General features: G+C 34.5%; 1 protein-coding gene across 7 annotated transcripts in view; it reads right to left on the reverse strand.

The window, feature by feature from the left end:
• RALYL (RALY RNA binding protein like) overlaps positions 1-15,057 on the reverse strand; it is a 712,684-nt gene that overhangs the window by 109,334 nt on the left and 588,293 nt on the right. For 4 of the 7 annotated variants that reach the window (XM_049782024.1, XM_049782022.1, XM_049782021.1 and 1 more), the window contains one exon: positions 64-96. The exons of the other annotated variants lie outside the window; for them this stretch is intronic. In XM_049782024.1, the coding sequence (XP_049637981.1) occupies positions 64-96 (33 nt within the window). The remainder of the gene's footprint in view (positions 1-63; positions 97-15,057) is intronic. 7 annotated transcript variants of the gene reach the window in all.

Consider the following 15,057-nt stretch of genomic DNA (forward strand, 5'->3'; position numbering starts at 1 on the left):
TGTTTTGTTGGATTTGGCTTGTTTCTTGTTTTGGGGCCATAGACGGAGGTCTGAAGGACTTACCCTGGCTCTGTGCTCAGGGATCCCTCTTGCAGGCTAGGGAGAGAAAATTATCTTATTAGAATTTCTAAGCACTTGAATATCAATATTTGAGTGTTTAGGATTTTGTAATTACATGCCAGATCGAACCTTTCTGCCAATAGAAATCAATTGATTTATTTCAACTCTAAATTTACTTTGGGATGGAAAGAATTGCTTTGTGAAAACCCAGCTGCATTATGTAAATAAATATTTTCCAGTTGGCATTGTCATTACAAAAGGCACTGAAGAAAAACTGCAAGGGATGGCTAAGCAAAGAAATTCTTCCTCCATGTTCTCATGAGCTTTTCTTCTTGCTCCTCAGGTACTTGTGTCAGTGCAAAGAACCTTACTATTAACAGTTTTGTAAACCAGAGAAAAATATTAAAAAAAAAAACCAGCATATTTTATTCTTAACTGTTTACCCTAATGTTCTACAAGATTTAGGACTATATGTCATTTGCAGATGAAACTGAATAAACTTTACTTATAACTTTTGCTTGTATTTTTATAATTTTGATACATGTTTTATTTTACTTAGAAGATTTATTTCTTTGTCTGAAAATTTCTGATGTTGAGGAATATTTATGTTTGAAGTCTGCTTTTGTGTATGACTTTTATGCACATACGAGCACTTTAAAGTCTTATCCATATGACTTAATATACATTACTTTGACTTATTTTATTCAATATATTGAGAACATTCCTATTTGAAAACAAATCCTATAGTTTCAAGTAATTTTCTCATATTATTTAATAATATACTGTTTTCTCCCATTGAAACAACTATTATATATCAAACTATGAGAGAAAGTCTATTTTTGAATCTTAAGTACTTATAATTTTGATATATTAAGTTTAGATTCTAACATTGTATTGAATTTTTCACTCTTGTTATAGTGTTTTTTTTATTAATATTTATTCCAATTATCACTGTATTTCTTATTAATAACATGATTTTTATATATACTACATCTTTTCCTACCTATTGAGATAAATTATGTTTCGGGAATTAATTTTTTTTAGTTTAGTTTTTTTGTTTCCTTTGTTTCTGTGAAATTCTTATTTTTTTCTGGGGTTTCTTTTATTTAAAATATTAAAGTATTTTTATAATATCTGTGTTCCTTTGCTGACTGATATAATTGGGACAATGCAGCAATACTTTCATTGCATTGTGTGTGTTTGTGTGTGTGTGCATATGTGTGTGTGATTCTTTGCTAGTTTAGCCCATATAATGGCTTTGTTGCCTAGTTAGTCTTACTAAAATATTATAAGGTAGGATCATAGATGTTTACTTAGATTTTAGATATTTTAATTATATTTTCAGGGCTTTGGTATAATTTGTATTTACTTGAAATGGTAAATCTCAAAGTCTTAAATAAATAGAAATAACATGTGGGCTTAACGTTTAATAATAATATCGGTGAGAAACTGTGAGTGCTGGCTGTGTATGTTTGCCTCCTGTACTGCCTCCTAAACCTACTGGGAGTGGGCCGAAAAGGGCCCAGAAAATTCACTCTCCCAGAGGCTCAAGAAGAGCGCTCCGCTTCGCTATGCAGCCGTGCTCTCTTTCTAAGGAAAGAACGCCACTGCAAGAAGAAGAAAAAAATCACACTAAGAAATGAACTGGATTACTGAAGCCCAGATTCTCTCTCCCTGGACTGCCTTCTCTGATGCGTGCTTGTGCCTAAGATTTGATCCTGTGTGAGGCTTCATCCATGGAGGGCTCCCCTTCCTTGTAGGAAAGTTGTCCCACCCAGAAGGGGCAGAGCCAGAGGAGCATGACCGCACACATCATTTAGCCAATGAATACCACCACAACACGTAGAAAAACCCACAATACAAGTGTGACAATGGGGAAACAACGCAGGCCAGCATTAGACATAGAGAATGAAGATGACAATTCTGATGACCAGAAAATGGCCAACCAACCAATCAATCTCTCAGATAAGGAGTTTAAACAAGAAATATGGAAGATGCTCAAAGAACTCAAAGAAACAATGGATCGAGTTGAACAGAACACTAATAAGAACCAAGAAAATATGAAGACAGAAATCACAAATCTCCAAACTGAAATAACAGGTCAAATAACAGGCCTGAAAAACTCAGTAAAACAAATTGAAGGACAAAATGGATGAGCTCTCCAACAGGCTAACAGAAGCTGAGAATAGAATTGGTGCTGTGGAAGATGAGATAAATAACAACTCTATACAGCAGGAAAGATTGGAAAGAAAACTTAAGGAAAATGAACAGACAATAAAAAATTAGTCAAAGAATGGGAACAGATGAAAATAGAAGTCTATGATAAGCTCAACAGAAACAACTTAAGAATCATTGAAGTCCCAGAGACCCAGGAAGAAAATTTCCAGAAAGAATCAATTGTCAAGAACATCATTAAAGAGAAATTTCCAGAGCTAAAGAATATATGTGATGAAATTCTGCATGCCCGAAGAGTACCAACCAAAAGAGACCCCAGAAAAACCACCCCAAGACACATCCTAGTCACAATGACAAATCCCACAGATAGAGACAGAATTCTGAAAACAGCAAGATCAAAAGGGGAAATCACGTTCAAGCAAGCTTCCCTGAGATTTACAGCAGACCTGTCACCAGAAACACTCAAGGCCAGAAGGCCTTGTGGGACATAATGAGACAAAACTCAATGAAATAAATGCTTCGCCTAGAATACTATAACCAGCAAAACTCACTTTCAGGTTTAATGGAAAAATACATGGTTTCACAGATAAACAACAGCTCAGAAACATTACAGACTAAAAACCAGTCTTAAGAGAAAAACTGAAAGACCTAATTTAAGACAAGACTGACCAAAAGACACACCAAATTTCGATATCAAGATGGCATTAAATCCCAGGACAATTTTTTCTCTCAATGTCAATGGACTAAATGTATCAGTTAAGAGATACAGAGTGGCTAAATGGATCAAAAAACTCAACCCAACTTTTGCTGCCTATAAGAAACCCACCTGAATAGTCAGAACAAACATAGACTCAAAATAAAAGGCTGGAGGAAAATTATCCAAGAAAACAACACCCATAAAAAGGCTGGAGTGGCCATATTAATATCAGATAATGCAAAATTTATACTCAGGAAAGTTGTAAGGGACAAAGATGGACATTTTGTATTAATAAAGGGATATGTACAGCAGGAATAAATCACTCTCCTAAACATATATGCACCAAATGAGGGGCCAGAAAAATATCTAATAGAATTGTTAACAAATCTAAAAAATAATATCAATAACAACACAATAATTGTGGGGACCTCAACATAGCTTTATCACCACTGGATAGGTCAACCAGACTGAACCCAACAAGAATATACTAGACCTGAGAAGAGAAATGGAAGAAAGAGGCCTAGTAGATATATATAGGACACTCCATCCTCAGAAACCTGGATACATATTTTTCTCTAATGTACATAGGGCATTCTCGAGGATAGACTATATGCTGGCACATAAAACATACCTCCATAATATCAAGAAATTAGAAATTTTGCAGCCTACCTTCACTGTCCACAAGGCTTTGAATTTATATGTAAATTCCAAAGGGACACAGAAGAAAAACTTTAACATCTGGACGTTAAACAGCCTCATACTGAATAATCAGTGGGTCCGAGATGAAATCAAAGAGAAAATCAAAACTTTCCTGGAAGCAGATGATAATAAAGACACAAACCATCAGAACTTATGGGACACAGCAAAAGCAGTACTGAGAGAAAAATTTGTAGCTTTGCAAGCACACACCAGGAAGGAAGAAGGGGCCTACCTGAATAGCTTAATGATGCAGCTCATAGAATTAGAAATGCTCAACAAAAAGAATCAAAAATAGGGAGACAGAAGGAAATAAAAAAGCTGAGAGCAGAAATCAACGAAGTAGAAACCCAAAAATTAATCTGAAAGATCAACGAAAGCAGACGTTGGTTCTTCGAGAAAATAAACAAAATCGATACACCACTGGCAAAACTAACAAAGAAAGAGAGAGAAAGAAACTTGATAACTCGTATTAGGAATGAAAAAGGAAGAGATCACTACTGATATAGCAGAGATTCAGAGAGTAATCAGAAACTACTTTGAGAAACTCTATGCCACTAATAATAAGAACCTGGAAGAAATGGATAAATTCTTGGACTCTTATAGTCTTCCACGATTGAATGAAGAGGATGAAGCATATCTAAACACCCCCATCACTATTGATGAAATTAAAAAGTAATCAAATATCTGCCCAAAACAAAAGCCCAGGCCCAGATGGATTCACTAATGAATTCTTTCATATTTCCAAGAGGAACGACTACCCATCCTGGCAAGACTCTTACATGAAATAGAAAAAAACAGAACACTTCCAAATAGCTTTTATGAAGCTAACATCACCTTGAACCAAAACCAGACAGAGATGTTACCAAAAAAGAAAATTATAGGCCAATATCGCTGATGAATGCAGATGCAAAGATCCTCAACAAAATCCTGGCAAATAGGATCCAATGCCTCATTAAGAAATCATCCACTACGATCAAGTAGGTTTCATCCCAGGAATGCAAGGATGGTTTAACATCCGCAAATCTATCAACATAATACACAACATCAACAAAAAGAAAAATAATAAAAATCACATGATCATATCAATAGATGCAGAGAAAGCATTTGATAAGGTCCAACACCCATTCTTGATCAAAACTCTCAGCACGATGGGAATAAAAGGAACTTTTATCAATATAGGTAAGGCCATTTACCACAAGCCAGTGGCAAATATTATCCTCAATGGAGAAAAACTAAAAGCCTTCCCTCTAAATTCTGACACAAGACAAGGTTGTCCTCTCTCACCATTCCTATTCAACCTAGCACTGGAAGTACTCACTATAGTGATTAGGCAAGAAACAGATATCAAGGGAATCCAGATAGGAAAGGAAGAAGTCAAGCTTTCGCTGCTGCAGATACATGATACTCTACTTAGAAAACCCTAAAGACACTACCAAAAAGCTTCTAGAAACAATAGACTTATATAGCAAATTGGCAGGCTACAAAATTAACACACAGAAATCAATGGCCTTTCTATACACCAATAGTAATAAGAAAGAAATGGACATTAAGAAAACAACCCCATTCACAATATTGCCACAAAAAATCAAATATCTTGAAATCAACTTGACTAAAAATGTGAAGGACCTATACAAAGAAAATTATAAAACTCTGCTCCAAGATATAAGAGAGGACATGCGGAAATTGAAACACATACCCTGGTATGGATTGGCAGGTTTAACATCATCAAAATGGCAATACTCCCCAAAGCATTGTACAGATTTAATGCAATCCCTCTAAAGATTCCAGTGACATTCTTCAAAGAAGTGGATCAAGCATTTTTGAAATTTATTTGAAATAATAAACACCCTAGAATAGCTAAAGAAATTATTGGGAAAAATTTCCCAACTTTAAACTTTACTACAAAGCAACAGTTATTAAAATGCATGGTATTGGAATAAAGACAGTCCCTCAGATCAGTGAAATAGACTTGAATACTCAGAGAATGTTCCCCAGACATACGATCACCTAATTTTTGATAAAGAAGCAGGAAATCCTAAATGGAGCAAAGAAAGACTCTTCAACAAGTGATGTTGGCACAACTGGCTAGCCACTTGTAAAAAATTGAACTTTGATCCCCAGTTATCATCATGTACAAAGGTAAAATCTAAATGGATTAAAGACCTCGATATGAGACCCGAAACCATAAGATATATAGAACAACACGTAGGCAAACACCCCAGGACACTGAGACTACAGATATTCAAGGAGGACACTGCACTCTCCAAGAATGTGAAAGCAGAGTTTAACAGATGTGAATATATTAAGCTGAGAAGCTTCTGCACTTCAAAGGAAATAGCACCCAGGATATAAGAGCCACCCACTGAGTGGGAGAAACTATTCACCCAATACCTATCAGATAAGGGGCTTATCTCCAAAATATAAAAGTCACTGACAGAACTTTACAAGAAAAGAAAAAACATCTAATTCCATCAAAAAATGGGGAGAAGAAATGGAAGACACTTTAATAAAGAAGAAATACAAATGACCAAAAGACACAAAAAAATGCTCCACATCACTAATCAACAGGGAAACGCATATAAAAACAACTATGGGGTACCACCTCACACCACAGAGATTGGCACACATCACAAAGAAAGAGAACAAACAGTGTTGGCAGGGATGTGGAGAGAAAGGAACTCTTATCCACTACTGGTTGGAATGCCATCTAGTTCAACCTTTATAGAAAGCAATATGGAGATTCCTCCAAAAACTGGAAATCAAGCTCCCATACAATCCAGCTATACCACTTTTAGGAATGTACCCTAGGAACACAAAAATACAATACAAAAATCCCTTCCTTACACCTATATTCATTGCAGCAGTATTTACCATAGCAAGACTCTGGAGACAACCAAGATGCCCTTCAACAGAGGAATGGCTAAAGGAACTGTGGTACATATACACAATGGAATATTATGCAGCTGTCAGGAGAGATGAATTCATGAAATTTTTCTATACATGCATGTACATGAAATCTATTAAACTAAGTGAAATAAGTCAGAGAGACAGAGAAAAAAAACGCAGAATGATCTCAGTCATCTATGGGTTTTTAAAAAAATAAAAGACATTCTTGCAATAATAATTTTCAGACACCAAAAAAAACAGGGCTGGAAGTTACAGTTCACCTCATGATGCTCACTACAAACAGGGATGAGTTTAGAGAAATAACTACATTTTGAATATCCTAATAATGAGAACGTTTGAGGGTTATAGAAAGCCTCTCTAGAGTACTAGTGGGGGTTAGGTCGGGGGAGGGAGATTTGGGACATTGGTGATGGGAATGTTGCACTGGTGATGGGTGGTGTTCTTTACATGACTGAAACCCAAACACAATCATGTATGTAATCAAGGTGTTTAAATAAAATATAAAAACAAAACAAAAACAAAACAAAAAACAATAATATCATTTTTGGGGATTCTCAGAACTTTGACACTAAGAATATGGCATATACTTATTTTATCAACCATGAAGCTAAATTACAAATAGTCATGTTAAGGCCATTTGAGCACCCATCAAACAACTCATATCTTTTAAATTTTTTTCCAACAGGAATATTGAATGCACAGCAAAGCTGGGAGTACAAAAATAGCTGAGTGCAGGGAGATTGTTGAAAAAGCTAGAGCATTTGTCTTGATGTAGGAGCCCCAGTATGTTCTGTTCCCCCCAAGTACAGAATTGGATGTAATCCCTGAGCATACACAAGAATGGTCCCTAAACTAATAAAACTCCCAAAACCCACAGGAGGGACATACAGTTATGTCAAAATTAATTAAAAATAAGATTCACAAGAAGCAAGAGAAGGAAATAAGAGGAGGATAAGGCAGGGAGTGAGAGGAATGAAATTCTAAAAGAAAAGTCTAGCCTGGGATAAAGTAGCTCAGGCCAAAACTAGGGCACAGAGACATCTATCCTGCCATTTCTATCCCTTAATGCACCAACAATATAATTTGGCATTGTTCCTTTTTGCATAGGCATACTAAAATGGGGGGATGTCTATGTATAGAAATAAGCTTTTATCTACTAGTGATAAGAACATATGTATTATAAACATGGGCACCTCACACCCTGAACACTTGTCATGGGGACTTGGTTTAGACTGCATGAGATCAGACATCGACCAGATCCCAACCTTAGAACTGACACAGTTTCCTGTACCAGCACCAAGAACCAAACTACCCCCGGGGAGGGGGGGAGTTCCTAATACCACTTTGTTACCAACGTGCGCTAGGCTAGGTGCATAGACATCCTGATAACCAGGAAACATCAACAACTTGATCTAAGAACAGGTTCCCCAAACTCATCGCCTAATTGTGAAATGAAATCAGAAGACACTCTGCCCTTTGTCCTGTACAAAAACCAAGATCACTCATTAGAGAAGACTGACTACAACAATCTGACTGAGCAGAAATTCTGGAACATAAATAAAGACTCTATCCTAGACTTCATCCTAGGATCTGTGCAAAAACCAAGATCTCTACAGAAGACTGACATTGACAACCACAACTGAAAAGAATTTCCTGGCACCATAGGAAAAAAAGAGGTAAAAAAGAAAAAAAAAAGTAAAACCTTGGTGTTTGACAATGAGCATGGCCATAATCTATAGTTGATTCCAATAGAGTGTGTTTTAAGAATGGAGAACTCTTGTATCAGTTAGATCAAGCAATTTCCTCAATTTTTGTGTCTATGCATAAATAAGCAAACAAAACAAAACAGAAAAAATCTTTGCCACACACCCCATTTTCTTTCTTTTTTCTCTTATCTTTTCTTTTCTTTTCTTTTCTTTTCTTTTTTAATCAATTTTGGTTTTGTTTTGTTGTTTTTTTCTTTTTCTTTCTTTCTTCTTTTAAATTTAAATTCTTAGCCTTTACACAGGGGCTCATCCACACTTTTTTCCTTTTTCTTATTCAACAGAACCATAGAACACGAATCAGCCTGTTGTGTCTCATAAATTGAGAGAAAAAAAATGGTGCCAGGGGCAAGCAGTCTCAAGAACATTGAGTGGAAAAAAAGAGCAGCCCTAAATACCCAACCCAAAGTAAATGACCATAGAATTAAGTGCCCCAAACTACAACAAGCTATATATAAAAGGGCCCAGTTACACTAGCAGTCCAGGGGACTAATGGTGGAGGTATGAGATGCATGCTGGGAACTATGGAGGACGGAGGTCAACACTGGTGGTGGGAATGGCCCTAATTCACTGTCACCATGTACCTTATATATAACCAGGAAAGGCTTGTTAAAAATAAAAATGAAGAGTGTAGGAGTACACAGAATACTCAGAAAAAATATATGAATTTATAAAGAAAAGGAATGTGCAAAGAAAAGAAATTGGGAGATTGGAAGAAAGTCATTGAAAGAGTGCAGAACAAAGGAGAGAGAAGATAAGAGAGGATATAGGAAAAGTAAGAGAAGAAAATAAAGGCTTACAGAAAGAGGAGTTGAAGAAATGTTGATACATTACTTGAACTTTCTAGTATTCCTTGAAATGGCCATTATTTAATTTTCCAGTCATATCATTTAGTGTCTCTTCTGAACTATCTTTTTTGTTTTGTTTTGTTTTGTTTAGGTCACACCCGGCTCAGGGGTCACTCCTGGCTCTACGCTCAGAAATCGTTCCTGGCAGGCTCGGGGGACCATATGAGATACTGGGATTCGAACCACAGTCCTTCTGCATGCAAAGCAAACGCCTTACCTCCACGCTATCTCTCTGGCCCCTGAACTATCTTTTATTGCAGTCAATGATACTACTAGCTCTCTCTAGACTGAAAAACAAATTAGTAAAATTCTTTTCAAGCATGTATTGATAGTCTCACAACTTTTTTTGTCTTTCAAGAATAAAGAGATACCTTACATTTTAGATAATTGCCCATATTTCCTTTCTTTAGCCGTTAAGAATTACAGTGCAGTGTCTTGTGCAGTTTTTTTATTTTTGAAATTTCTAATAAATCACAGAGCAATAATATAACAGACAAAATCATAGAAATAGATAAAAATGTCATACACATTTATAAATGTTTAATCGTCCTTTGTGCACTTAACTAATCATATCTGGTAAACAAAATTCAATAATTTTCTCTGCCTTACTGAATCCATTGTGTTCAACTTTGCATTTTGCTTTGTATTTAGCAAACTAACTTGAAGAAAATTTTCATTGAATAAATATTGAGTTGATGATTCTAATAAATATCCTGGAAATGAAGTCTTGATTAGAATGAATGAGAGTATGACTCATTTTTATTTTTAAACACTGATTAATATTTTCAGAGTTTAAATGCTAAGAATGCTTTCAAATATAATAGAAATTACAGAACAGTAATGCTTTCAAATATAATAGAAATTACAGAACAGTTTCATGGAATTATTGTTTTAATTCTATATAATTCTGTGTCATCTCTCAATGACAAGAATAAAAGTCTATACATTTTATTAAATCCTACAGCAATGATGATTTTGTACCATGACCTTTGCAATATAGAAGGAAAATTCAATCAATTTAATCACCGTAAAAGAAAATTACTTATGTCTAGTATTAAGGTCTAGATATTTTTGGAACACCAACTGATACTGTTATGTAATGTTTTCCACAAACTTTTAGAGTTTACTTCAGTCATTTACTAGATATACTTAATGCAATGGGACAGCTATTTATTGCATCAAGTACAGCATTGTCATAATTCTCATGACAAGAAATTTAGTAATAAATGCTTTAATTTTTTGACTATCCCACAATTTAGTGACTTGGTGATATGAATTATTTAGCCATCCATAAGACTATTAAATTTATGTTGATAGACAAATACCCATGATTAAAGAACATGTTCAAAAAAGAGCATCTCTGGAGTTTCATCTTTTGTTTTTTTTTATAAGGGCTTTCAAGGTGGTTATGTTTTTTTTTTGGGGGGGGGGGTCACACCCTGCAGCACTCAAGTGTTACTCCTGGCTCTATGCTCAGAAATTGCTCCTGGCAGGCTCGGGAGACCATATCGAATGCTGGGATTTGAACCACCGTCCTTCTGCATGCAAGGCAAACATCCTGCCTCCATGCTATCTCTCTGGCCCCAAGGTGGTTATGCTTTTAAAGCAATACAAATTAACATAGGGGTTAAGACATTTGCGTGTGGCCAAGTTCAGTCCAATGGGCTTGCCTCCTGAGCATAAATCCAGGAGTAGCACTCAAGCACTTCTAGGTGTTGTTCAAACTCTTTCTACCCTCCCAACTCAAATATTTTCAAGAGAAGCATGAGTCTTTTTATTCATGTAAAATAAATCGATTTCTTGTAATCAAGGTGTGTAAATAAAAAATATTACTTAAGAATTAATTTCTTAACTAAAAAGATTAATAAAAGCTTTTTAGTTATTTAGTATCCAATTGGGCTATATAATCATATTTCATAAAAAAGTTAGGCCTGTGTGCTGTGATAACACAATTTTTATTTTTGAGCAATACCTAAGTTGCTCATTGGTTACTTCTAGCTCTACACTCAGAAATTTCTCCTGGTAGACAGGGGACTATATGGGATGCCGGGGATTGAACTGGGTCAGCCACTTGCAAGGCAAATACCATATTCATTAAGATAACTCTATGGGCCCAGACAACACAATATTTGATTATAACCTCTGAATACTTCAAGGTTTCTACTTTTATACACTTTTCAATGAAGAAATGGGTGAACATTTCCAAACCAATGGGAGCATTATGTCATTTTAAAGTTGAATATGACTTGTAAATTGTAATGTTAAGCTCTGCTAAAAATTCTAAAAAATTATGCTATTTGCAAAAACATGAAGTATTAGGGATTGAATTTTCACCATAATATCTACCTGAATTAGTTCTCCGAAATATCAATACATCATTTAATTTTTCTAGATAAATTTCTACATTGTAAATAAAGCCTGGCTTTTCCATGTACTTGGCAGCTATCAAATACACTATGATAATTAATTTGTTTTGCTTTATTTAATATAAAATCTTTTGAATAAAAATCAGTACTTTAGAGTGTTATTAAAAGTGTTGAAAAGGTCATCTTTTGTGATTGATGAAATAAGGATTATTAATTCTTGACTGGATAAACAGAACTTAATTGGGAAGCGATGTTTTAGAATCTTGAGAATTTTATAATGCAAATCTAAGATTAAAAGCAATAAATAATTTTATATCTGTAATTATTTGACTAAAGCAATAAATAATTTTATGTCTATAATTATTTGACTAAGTCATTAAAATTATTATTTAGAACTTAATGTTGATTTAACTGAAACTGGAACTCAAAAGTGCGAAAAATATATATATATATGAAGTTGGTATTTAAGCAAAAGCCCCTTCTGGAGTCCATGGCTATCAAATTTTTGTGATATTTGTAGCAATTACATTATATTTGTGTCTAATGTTTCCAGAATTAAAAGGGTGATCAATTTTTATCTATAGAGGAATTAGTAAAGATTTATTAAACAATAAAAAAGAAGGGCTAGTCAATTCATTAAGCCCTATAAAAGCAATATTATTTTTACTGTCAGGAAATTGTTTGATAATCAAGTATGATTCAAAATCAGTTTTGGGTATAATTTCTTATGTTGTTAAAATTGAGAAAGCACAATTGGTTTCAGGTGCATTGGTGGAGATCAAAAAGGGGCAGATCTAAATATCCAAGCCAAAGAGAACAACAAATAAAATCAAGAGACCCAATCGAACAATAACAATAACAATAACAATAAAATAACAATCTAAACTTAAAATAGAGCCTCTTAGATTGGCAGGCCAGGTGCAAAAATGTATATGCATAGGATATAATCTGGCAATAATGGTGAAGGGAGGTCTACACTGGTGGTGGAAATGTTCCTGATCCAACCATGAAGGTCTTTGTAAATCATAATGGTTTCAATAAAATAACATTTAAAAACGATTGAGAAAGCATTATCTTTAATTAAGCTTAATTTCCCACCCTCAAGGTGAACTGATTTTAAGTGAATAGAATCAAAGCACTTTAGTTTGCATAATTACTTCCTGTGAGGGATTATTTTCAAGACAGGTATTTTAAATATAAGAGAATTTTGTCAAAATTCTTCTCTGTACCTATTAATAATATCATGTATTTTTTATCTTTTCCTTTGTTGATGTAATTTATTACAGAAAATGATTTGTGTATATATTAAACTTTCCTTTATCTCTGGAATGAATTCCACTTGGTGATGATATATAATACTTTTAATTAATGTATAGTTGGACTCAGTTTGCTAATATTTTGCTTCTGATCTTTGCATCTTTAATTAATGATATTTGTTTTCTTTTTTATTTTGTGTGTATGTGTGTTTGTATCTACTTTTTTTTGGGGGGGGACACACCCAAAGATGTTCAGGGGTTACTCCTGGCTATGAGCTCAGAAATCTCCGAAATTGCTCCTAGATTGGGGGACAATATGGGATGCTAGGGGATCTAAATGCGGTCATTCTTGATTAGAGCATGCAAGGAAAACACCTAACTGCTTGTGCCACGGCTCTGGTCCATGTAAATACTACTGGTATCAAGGTATAATTGCCTCCGAAGATGTATTTGGAAGACTTCTCATTTTAATTTTTTCATCATATTATTTTGCTTTCTAAATTACAAAATAATTAAATTATCAATGGGTATTATGCCTTATTGTCATTATTATATATTATTATAGTTAACTGTTTACAATAGTGATCATAGTGATGTTTTGATATACAATTATTACAATTAATCACCATCAAAATGCCCAAGACCCTCTACAACTATCCTTATGTTATTTCAAAACCATTTTTCTTCCTCTAAGAATTCTTCTTTTTAATTTGGCAAGATTTGGAGAATTAATGAAACTTCTTGATTGGTAGAACTTAACAGTCAAACTGTGTTATAAGTTCTCTATTTATTTTGTTATATTTGTTTTTTGTTTTATTTATCTTGGTTCAAGTTGGATTATTTACATGTTTATTTTTTTCTATTTTACTAATTTGATCTCATAGGTTTTAAGATTTCAGTAACTGCATTTTTGTGGGTTCCTGTGGCATCAAATTATATCAGTCTCTTGTGATGTTTTATATTTCTAACGTTCTTGCCATTGGTGCTCCATTCTCAAAGACCCTTTTGATATAAAGGTCTTCGAGTGTTCTGCCTATTTTATTCTCGATAAACTTTATAGATTCAGGTCTAATTTCCAGGTCTTTGATCCATTTTGAGTTGACTTTTGTATAAGGAGTGAGATATGGGTTGATTTTCACTTTCGTACATGTGAGTTTCCAGTTGTACCAACACCATTTGTTGAATAGGCTTTCTTTGTTCCATTTCATATTCTTGCCTCTTTTATCAAATATTAGTTGGCTGTATATCTGAGGGTTTATGTCTGGGAATTCTGTTCTGATCCACTGGTGTGAGGTCCTGTCTCTGTTCCAGTACCATGCTGTTTTAATTACTATGGCATTATAGTATAGTTTCAAGTTAGGTAAGGAGATGCCTCCCAACTTCTCATTTTTCAATATGTGTTTGGCTATCCTGGGTCTTTTGTGGTTCCAGATGAATTTTGTAATTGATTGTTCTATTTCTTTAAAGAATTGTGCCTGGATTTGGATAGGGATTGCATTAAATCTATATAGCAGTTTGGGTAAGATAGTCATTTTGACTATGTTAATTCTACCTATCCATGAGGATGGGATGTTCTTCCATTTCTTTAGATCGTCTTCAATTTCTTTCTGAAGTGTTTTGAAGTTTCCCTGGTATAGGTCTTTCACTTCTCTTGTAAGGTTGATTCCTAGATATTTGATATTTTTTGATACTATCTTAAATGGGATTGTATTTTTAATCTCTCTCTCCTCAACTTCATTGTTTGTATATAAAAACGCTACTGTCTTTTGTGTATTGACATTGTGTATTGACATTGTATCCAGCTGTATTGGTTGATTGTTTTTAGAAGTTTTTCTGTGGACTCTTTAGGGTTTTTGATGTATATCATCATATCGTCAGCAAATAGAGCTAGCTTGTGTTCCTCTTTCCCTACTTGAATTCCTTTGATTCCCTTCTCTTGTCGGATTGCTATTGCTAGGACTTCTAAGGTTATATTGAATAAGAGTGGAGAGAGTGGACAGCCTTGTCTAGTTCCTGACCTTAGTGGGAATGCTTCTAGTTTCTCGCCATTAAGTATAATGTTGACTGTAGGCTTTTCATAAATAGCTGTAACTATCTTAAGGAAGGTGCCTTCTAACCCTATTTTGCTGAGTGTCTTTAACATGAAAGGATGTTGGATTTTGTCAAACGCCTTCTCGGCATCGATTGATATGATCATGTAGTTTTTGTCTTTCATGTTGTTGATGTGATGTATCATGTTTATTGATTTGCGTATGTTGAACCAACCTTGCATTCCTGGTATGAATC

This window comes from Suncus etruscus, chromosome 10 (genome assembly GCF_024139225.1).
Source record: "Suncus etruscus isolate mSunEtr1 chromosome 10, mSunEtr1.pri.cur, whole genome shotgun sequence".
NCBI lineage: Eukaryota > Metazoa > Chordata > Mammalia > Eulipotyphla > Soricidae > Suncus > Suncus etruscus.